This window comes from Scyliorhinus torazame, chromosome 10, assembly GCF_047496885.1.
Source record: "Scyliorhinus torazame isolate Kashiwa2021f chromosome 10, sScyTor2.1, whole genome shotgun sequence".
NCBI lineage: Eukaryota > Metazoa > Chordata > Chondrichthyes > Carcharhiniformes > Scyliorhinidae > Scyliorhinus > Scyliorhinus torazame.
This window is the reverse complement of record NC_092716.1, coordinates 8475379-8494566: the sequence shown is the minus strand read 5'-3', so window position 1 is coordinate 8494566 and position 19188 is coordinate 8475379. Positions and strand designations below refer to the sequence as shown.

The window sequence follows — 19188 nt, the reverse complement described above, 5'->3', positions numbered from 1 at the left end:
TTCAACTCAGATAAAGACAGACGGAAATAGAAATAGTACAAACAGAAACTTACAAAGAGAAATCTAGACTTTCCTGCCCTCTCTCCCACCCTGCACTCCAATCAAAGCATCTGTCGGAGAATACCCCAGTTAGTGCCTTCATTTAAAAAAAAAAATTTAGATTACCCAATTCATTTTTTCCAATTAAGGGGCAATTTAGTGTGGCCAATTCACCTACCCTGCACATCTTTGGGTTGTGGGGGCGAAACCCACGCAAACACGGGGAGAATGTGCAAACTCCACACGGACAGTGACCCAGAGCCGGGATTGAACCTGGGGCCTCGGCGCCGTGAGACTGCAGTGCTACCACTGCGCCACCGTGCTGCCCGGTTAGTGCCTTCATTACCCTTTCACAAGACCATTTCAACAACAGTTGAGAAATTGGCCAATCCATGTATCAATTACACCATCTAAAGACGTATTGCTCAATATTATCCCTAGACTTTTACCAAGCTACACCTACATTCTCTCATCCTGAAATTATAGTTAGCCTGAATTGGTTCTCACTTTGTACTTCATTAAGACTTAAGACTTCTCACTTTAGAAATCTGTCTTGTGATCCATCTCTATACCTCGGAGGAACTGGATGTGTCCCTCATGTCTCTGACCAGGCTTGAACTCTTTTTTTATATAAAGAGTACGCAATTCTCTTTTTTTTTGTGGCAATTTAGCGTGGTCAATCCACCTACCCTGCACATCTTTGGGTTGTGGGGGTGAGACCCACGCAGACATGGGGAAACTCCACATTGACAGAGACCCGGGGCCGGGATCGAACTAAGGTCCTTGGCGCCGTGAGGCAGCAGTGCTAATCACTGAGCCACCCCAGGCTTGAACTCTATTTAAGCATTTAAAGATGAGCTTTTAAAAAAGAATGTTAGAATCAAAGTGGGTGAAGAGAGTAGGAAAATTAGGCAGATCTTTATCCCTGAAGGCAGAGTACGTGAAGCAATGCATGGTGTAGCACTGAGTCAGACAAAGTCAAAGATACCAGCCCCTGTCTGAAGTAAACTAGCTGATGCATGGACATCACAGTGGCACTCTCCTCCCATTAGGTTAGAGGTTGGGTGGGGGTGGGACCAGTCAGCCCAGGTTCCCACACCATTACGCAAAACCTACTGATAAGTACATGGGATATACACCTCCTGTTGAACTCCGATGGTCGCAATCAAAAAGCATGCAAAACACATACTGTGACCTCCTCCAGCTCTACAATCCTCAGATCTCCGAACCTCTCAATTCTGGCCTCTTTCCTCACAAGTCTTACAAAATTAAAATAAAGTATTGGGTATATATACATACACACTAGTTATTGGTCAGGTTTACACATTACAAGATACCTGAACAAGAGTGGCCAACCACCACAGAAAAGATATGGTTTCAGAAATTAAAAAGGACACCGCAGTGTTAAAAGCAGATTTCTGCAGGAATTGACTGCCTCTGGTACACTGCATTGATAGCTACTGGCATCCTAATACTTGACGTGATTGGAGTTAACAGGCAGGATGACACTGCAGTATCCAAAGTTTGTCTGCGACCCAATAAAAATAGGTCATCATCGCGGATGTTGCAATGCAGTCTTTATGGATAAATGGAAGAATGCTATTCCCAAAGCACCAGTAAAACTCCTGGAATCCCATATACAACCTGCAGAGTCACAAGATGACCCCTAGCAGCAGAGATGAGCTGGAAGAAAATAAACTGGAGAAATTTAGACTTTTAAGCCTTGAAAGGTGATATTGGAGAGATATTCTCAAGGAATCAAGTTTAAGAACATCGAAAAACTTCCCCAGAATATTAATTTAAATTGGAACTGGGGAACATGGGTAAATTTAGGTCTGATATCAGGATATCACTCTTCAATAGTTTTTAAATATAAAATTGAATACCCAATTATTTTTTTCCAATTAAGGGGCAATTTAGCGTGACTAATTTACCTACCCTGCGCATCTTTTTGGGTTGTGGGGTTGAGACCCACGCAGACACGGAGAAAGTGCAAACACCACATGGACAGTGACTCGATGCCGGGATTGAACCCGGGTCCTCAGCGGCGTGGGGCAGCAGTGCTAAATACTGCACCACTGTGCTGCCCCCGCTCTTCAATAGTTGACTTCCAAACTTAACTTTCATTTAGGGTAACGGAAAGGAAAACCCTGGAATTTTGTATTTAGAGATTTCAATCAGGTAACATTAGGGTGTTAAAAAGCAAATTACTCGGATGCTGGAATCTGAAAGCAAAGAGAAAATGCTGGAAAATCTCAGCAGGTCTGGCAGCATCTATAGGGAGAGAAAAGAGCTAACGTTTCGAGTCCAGGTGATGCTTTGTGAAAACATTAGAGTGTTGGCAGATAGATAAATTATGATGGTCCAAATGGCCTCCCCGTTTATTTAGCTCCTTGTGATATCAAAAAAACAGAAGCGGACTTCATGAGTCATTGGCCCTAATCCCCAGCTACGTACCTGCTTATCTGCGCCTCCTTTAAAGGCACCTGGCCCTCCATTATCCTAACCTGCTCTCCAAATTTGAGTTCTCCAGACGGACGCTCCTGCAAACAAGTTAGGACCAGCTGTTCATGGACCACTGGCTCCGCCTGTTGCTAGTGTGAGTCAGCAAGACATCCGTAACAACTGCTTGGTTACAGCTGATTACTCCAACCTCTCCATTACAAAAGAACATCAAACCATCGCTTGGCCTCCACCCAGCAGTGCAGCCCACACTGAAGGCACCAAATTTGGTGTGTAAACCAAATCAGCCCATGGGGTGACATTCACAAACACACAACTGCCACGTGGAACCAAATATTTGACCAGAGGAGGGCGCAGCTGAATATTTAGGTTAAAACACTGTTTATGACCATTTCATGCTGTAAGCTGCAACAGGTTGATAGTGACACATGGCAGGGATTCTATCACTTAATTAACAAGCTGCTGTTTCCCCTGATGAAGTACAGCAGGATAAACTTCCATGGCATTGTACTACGGCTGCGCATTTTTAGCATTCGCTGTTTAGCTCTACAGTTAGAGAGCATGTAGCCGATGCCACAAGTCATTCATTGCTAAGTCTTAACTAAATGCTGCCAGATGCACATCATTTGTTGCTGAACTGGACTTTAAAAAAAAAATTCGACAAGTTTCAACAACAACATCTGTTCATAGGACCGTCCCAGGGAGTGATCACAGGAGGTAATTCAATGCACACAGGTTTAATGGATTTACACCAGAAACCAGGCAACTTACAAAAAAAAAAAAACTATTTGATGGAACTCTCCCATGCTGTGAGGTCTATCAGCAATGTGTTAGCAAGAAAGAAAACTGGGATTTAAGGTGTGTACGAGGCCCCACCTGGCTCCATGGTACAATTACTACAATGAAAGATGGAGACTCTCGGGGTAATAGCAAGGGAGCGTTTCCCAATGGAGATGCTGTCCTTCAAACAAGAAATCTCCCATCTGCCTGATATACAGATTTCATGTCACTATTGAGATAAATGCAGCAAGTTCTCCTGGTGTCCTGGGCAACACTTGTTTCAACTACGATACTAAATAATATTCTGATATTCAACTTACTACTGGATATTAATACAAGTCAATAGGTGCTGCATTTTACAGTACATTGTAACATCAAAACACAAATGTAATAGGGAGTTCACATCAAAAATTGGAGAAAGTCTTGTTTGCATATGGATATGGCAACATGTTGGGATAGTCACTGTGTATACATTGAAGTTTCCTGCACCAGAGAGGAAACCTGCCATATTATTGGAACACTGCCTAAATACTCATCACACTCAAGATAGAGAATGATGTCCCCCAAATATTTAAAATGCACAATGACCAAGGAGGCAGGGGTTCAAGGTGCGAAGGACAGTGCCCAGGAGGTTATTTAAGAAACAGCTGCACACATCAATAGAAAGATGAAAGGGAGAGTATTTAATGGGCCTCCTTTATCAGAACCCATCTTAGAAATATTCATTCCACTCCTGAAGGTCATGTGAAAGTCACTCAAGAGATCACATTTGTAGTGCCTCGTACTATGGTCCCAAGGCATTTCAGCTTCAGTCAGAGGGCAGACAGCATACGCCCGCAAAACAATACCTATGGACCCCAAAGTTGTATATCTCTGGGCCAAACAACCTCCTTCTGCACTGTATGATTCCACACAGCGTTGGAGATTGGTTTGGATAGTTTCTAAGCCTTGTCTTTGAAAGACTACTGGATGGAGAATTTTAGCTCTGATGAATGCTTTGCTAGAGAGTTTTCTTTTTTTCTTTTGGGGGGGGGGGGGGGGGGGGAGTCTCAGAAGGTATCAAAGGTGTTTTAGGGTCTCAGCTGCAAAGAAGTAGCTGAAACATACTTGGAACCTACAGGACTACAGACGAAGAGCTGGAAAGCAGGATTTGGCTAGATAGGCTCGATGGCCTCCTTCCGACACCTTACACCTTCTATGTTGCTAGTAAATGGACTTGGACCGAGGTAAAACACAGGCAAGAGTTTTGAATTCCCTCAAATCTACAGAGGGCAGAACATGGGATGCTGGTGTGGAATAGTCAAGTCTCGAGGTAACAACGGCATGGACAAGTGTTTGAGGCAAATGGGGTGAGGCGGAGCAAGGCACGGCAAAATTGAAATGAGCAGTCTTAATGATGGGACAAAATAAGTGATCAAATCATCTCAGGGTCAAACATATAGAATCATAGAATTTAATGTGCAGAATGAAATGAAAATGAAAATCGCTTATTGTCACAAGTAGGCTTCAAATGAAGTGACTGTGAAAAGCCCCTAGTCGCTACATTCCGGCGCCTGTTCAGGGTGGCTGGTACGGGAATTGAACCGTGCTGCTGGCCTGTCTTGGTCTGCTTTCAAAGTAGCAATTTAGCCCTGTGTTAAACCAGCCCCGAGGAGACTATTCGGCCCATCGAGTCTGCACCAGCCCTTGGAAAGAGCATCCTTCCTAAGCCCATACCTCCACCCGATCCCAATAACCCAACCCAATCTTTTTGGACAGCAAGGGCAATTTAGAATGGCCAATCCACCTAACCTGCAAAGAAAGGGATGGAATCTGGGGCAAGGGAACAGACGTTGTGGCAGGAATCATAGACAATGGCTTTGCTCTTCCCAATATTTAGCTGGAGAAATTTTCTGCTCCTTCAGTGCTAAATGCCGGGCAAGTATTCTGCCAACTTTAGACAGTGCAGGGGTGGAAGTAGAGTTCTATGTTGTCAGGATACACACAGAATCTGAAATTATGTTTTTGAACCATGTCACCCAACGACAGCGCGTAGCCAGGAACTAGGATGGCGTCAAGGATAGATCTTTGATAGACTTTGAGGGACACCAGACTGTAAAAGCAATTTCCACCATGCAAACACTGAACCCAAAGCAAGTGAAAAAAATCTGTTCTGTCATGCAAAACCCCTCCAGCTCTCCATTAAAGGAGATCAGGAGAGCTGTAAACAAAGCCAGGATTCAGTTATGTCCAGTTCCGACTCTCTCTCTCGCTCTCACTTTAAACCCCAAATTAATTCTAATCAATAATGGCCACACAAAACTTCCATTTATCTTGCACCTTTATCAGCGAAACATCCCAAAACGCTTCACAGGAGCGATTATCAAACCAAATCTGACAATGAGTCACATCAGCAGGTATTGGGACAGATGATCAAAACCTTGGTTAAAGTGGCAGGGTTGGTGGAGCATCTTATTGGAGGAGAGAGGCAGAAAGACCTGTGATGGGGCAGGAAAGGTAGCAATTGCAGAATATATTTGTCTTGGCACCCGGCTGCCAATGGTGGAGTAATGGAAATCAGAAATGCACAGGAGGTCAGATTTGAAGGAATATGGTGAGGTTGAAAGCAGGAGGAAATTAGAGGCAGGGAGGAGGGTAGGGGGGTGGCAAGGCCATGGAGAGATTCAACAATGAGAAATATAAAATCAGACTGGGAACCAATAAAGGATAGTGAGAGGCAGGGTGATGGGCAAATAAGACTTGGTCTGAGTTAGGATGGGACACCGTTAATTGTAAATAATTACTGACAGCTCTCCACATTGGGGCGGCATGGTGGCACAGTGGTGAGCACTGCTGCCTCATGGCGCCGAGGACCCGGGTTCTACCTCAGCCCCGGGTCACTGTGCATGTGGAGTTTGCACATTCTCCCCATGTGGAGTTTGCACATTCTCCCCGTGTCTGCGTGGGTCTCATCCCCACAACCCAAAAATGTGCAGGCTTGGTAGATTGGCCATGATAATTGTCCCTTAATTGGGAAAAAAATAATTGGATACTCTTATTTTATTTACAAAATTACAGTTATCCACATTAGCTTACAATTCTTGTCCAAGTGCACTCTTGCATCAGAAGGCATACAATCTGTGTTGGTAGAGTTGAGGAATCGCAAAGGAAAAAAAGACCCTGATGGGATTTTTGTACAGGTCTCATAGCAGTAGTCAGGATGTGGGGCAGAAAATAAATCAGGAGATAGAAAAGGCATGTAAAGGCAATATTACAATAATTATGGGGGACTTCAATATGGAGGTGGACTGGGGAAATCAGGTTGATAGTGGATCCCAAGAAAAGGAATTTGTGGAATGTCTACGAGGTGCTCTTTTGGAAGAGCTTGTGGCAGCCTACTAGGGAACAAGCAATTACATAGATTACATAGAACATACAGTGCAGAAGGAGGCCATTCGGCCCATCGAGTCTGCACCGACCCACATTAATCCCTCACTTCCACCTTATCCCCGCAACCCAATAACCCCTCCCAACCCTTATGGACACTACGGGTAATTTAGCATGGCCAATCCACCTAACCTGCACGTCTTTGGACTGTGGGAGGAAACCGGAGCACCCGGAGGAAACCCACGCACACACGGGGAGAACGTGCAAACTCCGCACAGACAGTGACCCAGCGGGGAATCGAACCTGGGGCCCTGGCGCTGTGAAGCCACAGTGCTAATCACTTGTGCTACCGTGCTGCCAGTTCTGGATTTGGTGATGTGCAATGAGACAGACTTGATTAGGGAACTTAAGGTGATGGAACCCTTAGGGAGCAGTGACCACAATATGATCGCATTTACCCTGCAGATTGAAGGGGAGAAGCTAGAATCAGATGTAATGGTTTTACAACTGAATAAAGGTAACAACAAAAGAGTTGGCCAGAGGTGAGGGAGGAGCCGGCCAGAGTTGATTGGAAGGGGAGCCTAGCAGTGAAGACAGTGAAACAGCAATGGTAGGCGTTTTGGGGGGTTATTCGGGAGGCACAACAGAAATCCATCGCAAGGAGGAGGAAGCATGCTACAGGAGGATGAGTCATCCACGAGGGAAGTCAAGGGCAGCATAAAAGTAAACGATAAAGCATACAAGGTGGTGAGGATTAGTGGAAAGCCAGAGGATTGGGAAGCCTTTAAAAGCATGCAAAGGCCAACTAAAAAGGCAATAGGGGGGGGGGGGAGAAGATGAAATATGAATGTAAGCTAGCTAATAATATAAAAGACTGCAAGAGTTTTTTTTCGATATATAAAAGAGGCGCAAGAATGGACATTGGACTACTGGAAAATGAGGCTGGAGAAGTTGTAGTAGGGAAGAAAGAAATGGCAGAGGAACTGAAGAGGTACTTTGCATCAGTCTTCACGGTGGAAGACACCAGTGGCAATACCAAAACTGAGAGTCAGGGCGCAGAGGCGAGTGTAGCAGCCATCACTAATGAGAAGTTGGATAAATCACCCGGATGGACTGCACCCCAGGACCCCAGGGTTCTGAAGGAGATAGCGGAGGAGATTGTGGAGGCATTGGTGGTCATCTTTCAGGAATCACTGGAGGCATGAAGGGTCCCAGAGGACTGGAAAACGGCTAATGTAACACCGCTGTTTAAGAAGGGAGGAAGGCAGAAATTGTAGGCCGGTTAGCCGGACTTTGGTTGTTGGTAAGATTAGAGAGTCTATTATTAAGAATGTGATTGCAGGGTACTTGGAAGTGCAGGGCAAAATAGGACTGAGTTAGTACAGCTTCGTCAAGGGGAGGTCACGCCTGACAAATCTGTTAGTTCTTTGAAGGAACGAGACAAAGGAGAACCAGTGGACGTTTTCTATTTGGATTTCTGCTGTAATGGGAAGAACCCCACTTTGTCGAGTCTCTTCTCACAACCTGGTACCATTCTATTAAACTGCTTATCCACACTCCTTAAGGCCTTCGTATACTTCCCAGAATTGTTCACAATGCTCCAGCTGAGGCTCAGGTTGGGTGTTGTAAGCTTTTTTGTTTTTGTACTTGATTCCCAATGTCAGTATTTTTAGTAGCCCTTCGACTCATCCTGTCAAATTCAAAGAGGTGTCCACATACACTCCCAAGAGAATTGGTATGACACTGGATAAATACAAATTATAGATCAAGTTAAATAGTTTGATTTTAAAAGGGGGTGCAGGAACTGACACCTGGGGATGGCTGTATACAAGCTTTGAAGGTGGCAAGATAACAGAATATGGTCATTACCCTGCCAAAAAAACAATTTAAACTGACGAGGAATGGCACCGTTAACACTCAAAAGGTTTCAGAGGCATAATCAGCAATACATCAACACCAAACCAAGAGAAGATATATCACGAGGGATGACCGTACGTTTAGTCAAAAATGAATTTGAAGTGAGGTCCTAGAGGATGAGAGAAATTAAGAGGTGGATGGGTTTAAAATAAGAACTGTGGGAGCAGGTAATTGAAGACACAAGCCAGAGTGAGAAAAAAACATTAGCTAGGGAAGGGATAGACAGTGGTATCATGGTAATGTCACAGGAATAGTAACCTATGCAGCTGCTGGAATTTAAGTTCAACCAATAAATCTGGAATTGAAAGCTAGTCTCAGTAAAGGTGACCATGAAATTATCATTGATTGTCGTAAAAACCCATCTGGTTCAATAATGTCCTTTAGGGAAGGAAATCTGCCGTCCTTACCAGGTCTAGCCTACATGTGACTCCAGACCCACAGTAATGTGGTTGGCTCTTTACTCTGAAATGGCCTAGCAAGCCGCTGATTTCAAGGACAATTAGGGAGGGCATAAATGCTGCCTTGCCACATCTCAAGAAAAAAAGGCGGGGATGAATAGTTTATTTGGCAGATTACAGATCAAAGGGGCTGAGGATGATGGGATTCTAAACACAAGAGAATCTTAAATTGAAGATACTGAGATACTAGGGACCAATTGTGGACTATAGTGAGGACTCGTGCGGTAGACGAACAGGACTTGGGAAGGAGACAGGTTATAGGGGGGAGGGACAGATTAAAAAAGGAGTCAGATGAGTTTAAGGTTAGTGCGTAAAACATTTGGTTGCACAGAACAGGAGTATTGCTGAAATTTGTTTCTCAATTCTGAGATTTTTCATCTTGCACTCACCCAGGACATTTACAGGGACACAATGCAAGGTAAATCAACAAGTTTTTATTTTAAATGGAGCGAGTTCTAATTAATTGGCAAGTCGACTCTGGTAGAGGCATTGCCATGGAGAATGCACCAGTTGATGGTGACAGACAGTTAACTGGCAAGCATGGTTTAAAATTTAAATGAAAATCGCTTATTGTCACAAGTAGGCTTCAAATGAAGTTACTGTGAAAAGCCCCTAGTCGCCACATTCCGGCGCCTGTTCGGGGAGGCTGGTACGGGAATTGAACCGTGCTGCTGGCCTGCCTTGGTCTGCTTTCAAAGCCAGCGATTTAACCCTGTGTAAAACAGAGTTTCCTCTGGTTGTTCAAGGCATTGCCCGGAGCAAGGAATCAGCCAAAAAAAAAAAAAATTGGCTGTCACTCATTCAGCTGACACAGTAGTAATGTGTGCAAATGTTCTCTCCGTCTGCAAAGTACAGGGCCCGGTGTATTAAGACGTGAAACTTCCAGAACACACAAACGAGTCACACTGCGAGCCTGGCTGGAATTTGCTGAGGATTATTTAGGAGTCAGCGGAATTTGCTGAGGATTATTTAGCAAATATTGTCCAAATGACAATCGCATCTACTGTCGGACAGTTTTTAGATTTGCAAGCATGGGCTGACTGCGTATGGGCTTTACCTTACCTGCTGTGAATAGCAGAAGGGGCGTGCTGTTTGATAGGATCCACCAGTCTGTGGATGTGCAGCCTGCTTACCAATGCTGATATTCACATATCACATTTATCATTTGTATGATTGGCAGAACATCTTTTGGCTTGATGGCTGCATCCTGTTACTGGTGAATGCCACTCCTGTGGCTACTGCATAGTAGCAGGGTGAAACAGCTAGCTTCGCCCATTGTTCACATTTTTGATACCCCTCATCTTTCCAGGGTAACCGGAGCACTTATCAGTGTTGAAAGTGACAGCTTTAGACCCGTTCATGAGTTTGCGAGATATACAGCGCGATTTGATCAGGGGAGCCATTCTCCCACAGGATACCTTTGATGCGACCTATTTCTGCATCAAGCTTGCACGATGAGGGGCTGAGGCCCTTTTTACAAGATTTCAGTCATCATCAACAGGTGCATTCTCCATGCAACACCTCTACCAATCAGCACTTTCCTCGCATAATCCAAAGTTGATTTCCCTTACGTCATATTCTTGTAAACGCCCAAATGAGTGCAAGACTTCACATTAAAAAATGACTTTTTTTTCAGCAATAGTCTAATTACAGAGTGTGCTGGATGAGAGGCCAGCAGGACAGCACTTTAATAATCCAATCTGCAGCTGACTGCGGAACGGTGGAGGGTTTCAGCAGCAGAAGCTATGAGGTCAGAGCATAGACATGTGAAATGTTTATGAAAATAGCTATTCGCAATGGAAGGCATTGGGTCAGAAGCTCAGTTTTATGGGGTGGTGTGAGGCAGAGTGTTGCTCAGGATACCAGGAGGAAAACTAACCACTCTTGGAATCCTTCCTCTCCACCTGAACTACAGAGGCACAATGCCTCAATCTCAACCAGAAGATTGATACTGCAAAGCAGCAGTACTAGTCAACTAGATCAAACACTGATGTCCTGGAGTAAGACTTGGCTACACAGACCTGATCTATTCTATGTATAAACCATTAGAATCTTTGGTTATATTCTAGCTTGTTACTCACTGCGGGTGTCAGTCACTCCAATCCAAACTCAAATCTGTTCCAGTTTCTCTCTAGCTCCTTGGTATCAAAGTCACTTCGGAATCAAGGCTGAATTGAAATGTAACTGTGCGGAAATAAAATTCTGCATAGAACTTTAGATGGCACAGGAAAAAGACAGTACACAAATCCACAACCGAGTGCACCAACTCCCACAAGCAGGTTAACGTGAATTATTAGTGAAGCCATATCTATTATCTGAATAAATGAATGTGGATATACTGAGGGACTTGGCAGAGCTTTTACAAACAGCATTACTTCATCCACAGCACATCCCTTCAGACATATACTTTTGATATTGGATTTTGAATGTTTTTCCCCCACTCTAAGGAACACGCCCAGTTCCACAATCAGCAATAGTTTCTAGATTCTTAAATCAACTGTCCGGATGCAACAAAACTACACCGGATAAATAAACTAAAGCCTCCCTCGCCAGGTTTCATACAAGCATTTTCCAACAAGAGTAGAAATTAAGAGTAAAAGCATTCTCTAACCCTGGACATATTGAGACCACTCAAAACTGTTCAAATTAACCCAAGCGGGAATTAAACCATGGACCATTCCTGCTGCATGGCTTTGTACAACAGCGGAGCATGAATGACTCATCATACCGCAGGGAGATTTACCGTCAACAATTCACCTGACACAGCTCGGTCACAAAACTGAAATTGTTCAACTCAGCGATGACAAATAATTTCATTCTTCAGAATAAATGGCAACACAGAAACAAAATACTTGCCTTTGGTAAAGGAGCAGAGTCAAAACCAAATTGCCTCAAAATAGGATGGAAATAACTTAAAAGCTCTCAGAATAGAAATAGCAGACATCACATTGCGTCTTACAATGGTTGTCCCTGTTTAGGGAACCTTCCAAACCTAACTATCTGCCAACAAAATACATTACTTTGCACACATGCTGCGTCATAGCTCAGTTCTGTAAAAGACACATCCTATATCTTCTTGCAGGTGATCACTTGCCAACGAGTATGATTGTCCACCTAAGAACTCAATGTCACTGGTCATGGGTTCTGTGGCCGATCCTAGAACTGCATCTCCAACTGCACACTTGGCAGGTATTTCCGGGAGACGGGTTGGGTCCTTGGGCTCTAGATCAGAGATAGTCCTTTCTCAGACTCCTTTTGTGTACCTCCTTTGCAGTCAGGTGTTTACGAACAATTGTGGCCCTTCAATCCGGAGTTTCCTCCAAGTGACTTTGAAGTGTTTCATTTGTCCGCCTCTTGTTTGGAAGCTTTTCTTGAGCTGGGCAAAGGTAATTTGCTTTGGCAGTCAAAACCCTGACATCTCAGCACGGTCCAGCGGAGTTGGATTCGGATGACCATGGTCTCATGCTGGTGCTCTTGGCTCCTTCTATGACACTGATATTAGTACTCCGGTCCTCCCAGCTGATGTGGAGAATCCATCTCAGACAACATTGCTGGTACCTCTCCAGTTCCTTGAGGTGGCACTTGTACCTAGTCCAGGTTTCTGAGCTGCATTGAAGAGTTAGGAGGACAGCCACCTTGTACAAGAGGATCTTGGCATCAATACGGATGCTGCAACCTTCAAAGCCTCTCATCCTTCGGCACCCGAAGGAGGTGCTCGAGGATTGTATACAATGTTGGATCTCCGCATCGATGTCAGCATTAGATGAGTGGCTCCTCAGGTAGGGAAAATGTTCCATGTTTGGATGGGGTTTCTCTGTTGATGTTGCCCTGGGGTCAAAGACTGAAGTCTTCTTGAGGTTCATTCTTCAGTATGCTTCTGTAAGGAGTCAAGCATGGCATGGAGTTTCTCTTCTATATACATCACAATTAAAAAAACAAATCTTAATTGTTCTGCTGATCACTGGTTAGTTAGGTTATAGGCCATTTAACACCAAAGCACCTTCTTCAGCTGTACACACACAGACTTCACAAATAACCATTATTTCCAAGCTGCTCCAGATAGCTTACCTCACTCTATCCCCGTAACCCCACCTAACCTGCCCATCTTTGAAGGAATAAACCATTTTATCTGTAGTTTGTCTACAGAACTTGCAATAACCGAGAACACAACCCCTTGTAACCATCAGATCACCCCAACGCCAACGCTCACTTCACTGAACTAGAATTTTAAAAATCGAAAGTACGTGAAAAAAAAAAAATGATAGAAAGACACCACAAATCAGAACAAATTCTGAACTATATTTCTACCCCAACCCCTGGCATATCACTGTATCATTTGACACACACAAACACACACAGTCACCATGCTGTTTTCATAGTTGACTCACTGACCGTCTCGGTCTTCATCGTGTATATTTAGGTACAAATATTCCAGTCCCCTCCCTTTCTTGTTATGTTCTGCACCTTGGAGTTTGGCCATAAGTGTGGTCTTTCCTGAACCATCCTCGCCTACAGAGAGAGATAAGCATTCATCGGTGGTTACAAATAATGGAGCAAAAATAATTGGATGAGAGAAGCAATGAACAAGGTGGAGAAATAGCAAGAAGCAAATCCCATTACCCAATACAGAAAACATTTGTTTATATTTCAAAAAATGATTAAAATAGTCTACTTCAATGCAGGCATTACATATAAAATCTATCATTTGCTGGCACATTCGCCCATCACTTAATACTTTTCCTTGCTTGTTGCAATCATTCACTTCCAGCAATTAGAGAAACGATTAAAGCAGCCGATTTGCATGGTCCATACAAAACATTTTCAGACTTGGAGACAGAAGCTTTTGGCATTTGTCGTGTGCACAGATTATCCCATTAATTTCATGCTTACCTAACACAAGGATATTTTTCCCAGTGGGTAGTTTGGATCGAGAGCGGGTGGAGACTTCACTCAGGATGGAGGTCCTGCAGAGACAGAGGAGGGGAGGGGGTTAAAAAGTCATTTCATTCTGATCACCAGCATTTACCATGACAGTCACCCCCCCACTGGGCCCGGCCTCCCTCAGTGCCCCCCCCCCCCCTTTTTATAAGTAGACACTCCTTTTAAAATCTGCCTCTATGGCCAAACTTAGGGGTGGGGAGGGGATCTGTACCAATATCTCCGTGTGGCTTAATTCAGCCTGCAAATGGGCCGGTGACACTCTCTGGGGGTTTGTTTAATAAAAGGCGCATCTATCAACTTAAATTTAAAAATTAAACACGAGTTGCAGTTTTGGGGGGGGGGGGGGTTGATAATAAAAACAACCCGCCCGCGTACCGACCGAGCGGGGAGGCGGAGGGGAACCAGGAGGAGAGCCCGCCCGGGCCGCCGCCGCTCCCCGCCCGATCGCCCAAACAAGCGGCGGCTCCGCCGGGAGGAAGGAGAGGGGGCGATCGCCGGTACCGCCGCCCGGCCCGGCTCGGACCACCTACCACAGGTTCTGCCCCTCGTCCTCCTCCGCCGCCTCCTGGCCCTCCGGCGCGCCGCCCTGCTGCAGCTTCCTCTCCCCCACGGGCGCCATCTTCGCCACTGCGGCCGGCTGCCCGCCGTGACGTCACCGCCCACCGCACGACCCCGGGGCGGGGGGAGGAGGGCGGCCGCGGCTGGCGCCTGTCTCCCACCGCCTCCTCTCTCACATCCACCGCTCGGCGGCGCACCCACAGCCGCCTCCTCCCCGCTTCCCCCCCCCCCCCCCCCCTTCTGAATTATTTGTTGTGAGCAATCTATCCGTTTGTGATTTTTCAGGCAGGTTGGGGGACGGCCCCGTGGAAGGGGCGGTCACGTGGTGCCCCGATGACGCCATCGCGCAGCCTGCCGCTCTGCCTGCTTCATTATTGTTGTCCTTCCGCCCCGCGCCGGCCCTTTGTTCAATGGCATGGCGTCTGTTCCTGTTTCCGATTGTTATTTTTTTTTGTCAGGCAGCTGTGCGGGCAGCGCTTCATGGCCAGGACCCCCTGTGGTTGGGGAGGGGGTTGGAGGGCTTCCCAATGACGTCATTGGGATGGTGTGATGATCTGCGTAAAGCAATTCTGCCCAGAACACTATACCCGACCTCCGACCACCAGGTGGCAGAGTGAACCCATCTCGTGACCCTGTGTCTGGGAAGTTGGGTGCAAGTCGTGTTGGTGGATCAACGTATTTTGCAGTCGCTCTATAATAGTAGTTTGTATTTTATTTATTCTAGTTATCTTACCACGCAGTTGTTTCATAATAAATTATTTCAACTAGATGTTATGTAATGTATCATTCATATCGACCAGTCTACAGAACATGACAGTTGGAAAGTGGAATTAAGGTGAGACCGTGGCGGGGCACCATCTGCTGTCATTGCCGACCAACCGCCACCTCCCTGTGCGTTACCAACAAAGACTCAATGATCAAAACACAAAGAGGAGTTGCCTCAGGATCCTGGAGCTCCCTCCCTAACAGCACTGTGGGTGTATCTATGCCACATGGACCACAGCGGCTCAGGAAGGCGGCTCACCGCCACCTTCTCAAGGGTAATTAGGGATGGGCAATGAACGCTGGCCTCGCCAGCGATGCCCGCATCTTGTAAGTGCATTTTTTTTTTAAATTAAATATTTTATTGAAAATTTTTGGTCAACCAACACAGTACATTGTGCATCCTTTACACAATATTATAACAACACAAATAACAATGACCTATTTTATAAACAAAAAATGAATAAATAATAAATAACAAAAATGAAAATTAGCCCTAATTGGCAACTGCCTTGTCACAAGTAACACTCTCCAAAAATATAATTTAACAGTCCAATATATAATTATCTGTAGCAACGACTTATACATACTATACAGTATATATTAACAACCCTGAGAGTCCTTCTGGTTCCTCCTGCCCCCCCCCCCCCCCGATCCTGGGCTGCTGCTGCTGCCTTCTTTTTCCCATTCCGTCTATCTTTCTGCGATGTATTCGACGAACGGTTGCCACCGCCTGGTGAACCCTTGAGCCGACCCCCTTAGGACGAACTTAATCCGCTCTAGCTTTATAAACCCCGCCATGTCATTTATCCAGGTCTCCACCCCCGGGGGCTTGGCTTCTTTCCACATTAGCAATATCCTGCGCCGGGCTACTAGGGACGCAAAGGCCAAAACATCGGCCTCTCTCGCCTCCTGCACTCCCGGCTCTTGTGCAACCCCAAATATAGCCAACCCCCAGCTTGGTTCGACCCGGACTCCTACTACTTTTGAAAGCACCTTTGTCACCCCCATCCAAAACCCCTGTAGTGCCGGGCATGACCAAAACATATGGGTATGATTCGCTGGGCTTCTCGAGCACCTCGCACACCTATCCTCCACCCCAAAAAATTTACTGAGCCGTGCTCCAGTCATATGTGCCCTGTGTAATACCTTAAACTGAATCAGGCTTAGCCTGGCACACGAGGACGACGAGTTTACCCTGCTTAGGGCATCTTCCCACAGCCCCTCCTCGATCTCCTCCCCCAGCTCTTCTTCCCATTTCCCTTTTAGTTCATCTACCATAGTCTCCCCTTCGTCCCTCATTTCCCTATATATATCTGACACCTTACCATCCCCCACCCATGTCTTTGAGATCACTCTGTCCTGCACCTCTTGTGTCGGGAGCTGCGGGAATTCCCTCACCTGTTGCCTCGCAAAAGCCCTCAGTTGCATATACCTGAATGCATTCCCTTGGGGCAACCCATATTTCTCGGTCAGCGCTCCCAGACTCGCGAACTTCCCATCCACAAACAGATCTTTCAGTTGCGTTATTCCTGCTCTTTGCCACATTCCATATCCCCCATCCATTCCCCCCGGGGCAAACCTATGGTTGTTTCTTATCGGGGACCCCCCCAAGGCTCCAGTCTTTCCCCTATGCCGTCTCCACTGTCCCCAAATCTTCAGTGTAGCCACCACCACCGGGCTTGTGGTGTAGTTCCTCGGTGAGAACGGCAATGGGGCTGTCACCATAGCCTGTAGGCTAGTCCCCCTACAGGACGCCCTCTCTAATCTCTTCCACGCCGCTCCCTCCTCCTCTCCCATCCACTTACTCACCATTGAAATATTAGCGGCCCAATAATACTCACTTAGGCTCGGTAGTGCCAGCCCCCCCTATCCCTGCTACGCTGTAAGAATCCCTTCCTCACTCTCGGGGTCTTCCCGGCCCACACAAAACCCATGATGCTCTTTTCAATCCTTTTAAAAAAAGCCTTCGTGATCACCACCGGGAGGCACTGAAACACAAAGAGGAATCTCGGGAGGACCACCATCTTAACCGCCTGCACCCTCCCTGCCATTGACAGGGATACCATATCCCATCTCTTGAAATCCTCCTCCATCTGTTCCACCAACCGCGTTAAATTTAACCTATGCAATGTGCCCCAATTCTTAGCTATCTGGATCCCCAGGTAACGAAAGTCCCTTGTTACCTTCCTCAACGGTAGGTCCTCTATTTCTCTACTCTGCTCCCCTGGATGCACCACAAACAACTCACTTTTCCCCATGTTCAATTTATACCCTGAAAAATCCCCAAACTCCCCAAGTATCCGCATTATTTCTGGCATCCCCTCCGCCGGGTCCGCCACGTATAGTAGCAAATCGTCCGCATACAAAGATACCCGGTGCTCTTCTCCTCCCCTAAGTACTCCCCTCCACTTCTTGGAACCCCTCAACGCTATCGCCAGGGGCTCAATCGCCAGTGCAAACAATAATGGGGACAGAGGGCATCCCTGCCTTGTCCCTCTATGGAGCCGAAAATATGCAGATCCCCGTCCATTCGTGACCACGCTCGCCACTGGGGCCCTATACAACAGCTGCACCCATCTAACATACCCCTCTCCAAAACCAAATCTCCTCAACACCTCCCACAAATAATCCCACTCCACTCTATCAAATGCTTTCTCGGCATCCATCGCCACTACTATCTCCTTTTCTCCCTCTGGTGGGGCCATCATCATTACCCCTAACAACCTCCGTATATTCGTGTTCAGCTGTCTCCCCTTCACAAACCCAGTTTGGTCCTCGTGGACCACCCCCGGGACACATTCCTCTATTCTCATTGCCATTACCTTGGCCAGGACCTTGGCATCTACATTTAGGAGGGAAATAGGTCTATAGGACCCGCATTGTAGCGGGTCCTTTTCCTTCTTTAAGAGAAGCGATATCGTTGCTTCAGACATAGTCGGGGGCAGTTGTCCCCTTTCCTTTGCCTCATTAAAGGTCCTCGTCAGTACCGGGGTGAGCAAGTCCACATATTTTCTATAGAATTCGACTGGGAATCCATCCGGTCCCGGGGCCTTTCCCGCCTGCATGCTCCTAATTCCTTTCACCACTTCTTCTACCTCGATCTGTGCTCCCAGTCCCACCCTTTCCTGCTCTTCCACCTTGGGAAATTCCAGCCGATCCAAGAAGCCCATCATTCTCTCCCTCCCATCCGGGGGTTGAGCTTCATATAATTTTTTATAAAATGTCTTGAACACTCCATTCACTCTCTCCGCTCCCCGCTCCATCTCTCCTTCCTCATCCCTCACTCCCCCTATTTCCCTCGCTGCTCCCCTTTTCCTCAATTGGTGTGCCAGCAACCTGCTCGCCTTCTCCCCATATTCGTACTGTACACCCTGTGCCTTCCTCCATTGTGCCTCTGCAGTGCCTGTAGTCAGCAAGTCAAATTCTACATGTAGCCTTTGCCTTTCCCTGTACAGTCCCTCCTCCGGTGCTTCCGCATATTGTCTGTCCACCCTCAAAAGTTCTTGCAGCAACCGCTCCCGTTCCTTACTCTCCTGCTTCCCTTTATGTGCCCTTATTGATATCAGCTCCCCTCTAACCACCGCCTTCAACGCCTCCCAGACCACTCCCACCTGGACCTCCCCATTATCATTGAGTTCCAAGTACTTTTCAATGCACCCCCTCACCCTTAGACACACCCCCTCATCTGCCATTAGTCCCATGTCCATTCTCCAGGGTGGGCGCCCTCCTGTTTCCTCCCCTATCTCCAAGTCCACCCAGTGTGGAGCGTGATCCGAAATGGCTATAGCCGTATACTCCGTTCCCCTCACCTTCGGGATCAATGCCCTACCCAGCACAAAAAAGTCTATTCGCGAGTAGACTTTATGGACATAGGAGAAAAACGAGAACTCCTTACTCCTAG

General features: G+C 46.4%; 1 protein-coding gene across 2 annotated transcripts in view; it reads right to left on the bottom strand.

Moving 5' to 3' along the window:
- The window catches only part of dync1li2 (dynein, cytoplasmic 1, light intermediate chain 2), a 108634-nt gene extending 93989 nt beyond the window's left edge, over positions 1-14645 (bottom strand). The window contains exons 1-3 of one of the 2 annotated variants that reach the window (XM_072517807.1): positions 14495-14645; positions 13914-13987; positions 13416-13532 (exon numbers count right to left, since the gene is read on the bottom strand). In XM_072517807.1, the coding sequence (XP_072373908.1) occupies positions 13416-13532; positions 13914-13987; positions 14495-14583 (280 nt within the window). In that variant the 5' untranslated portion in view covers positions 14584-14645. The remainder of the gene's footprint in view (positions 1-13415; positions 13533-13913; positions 13988-14494) is intronic. The other variant, XM_072517806.1, reaches the window with a different exon arrangement.
- Between the last annotated feature and the right edge of the window lie 4543 nt (positions 14646-19188).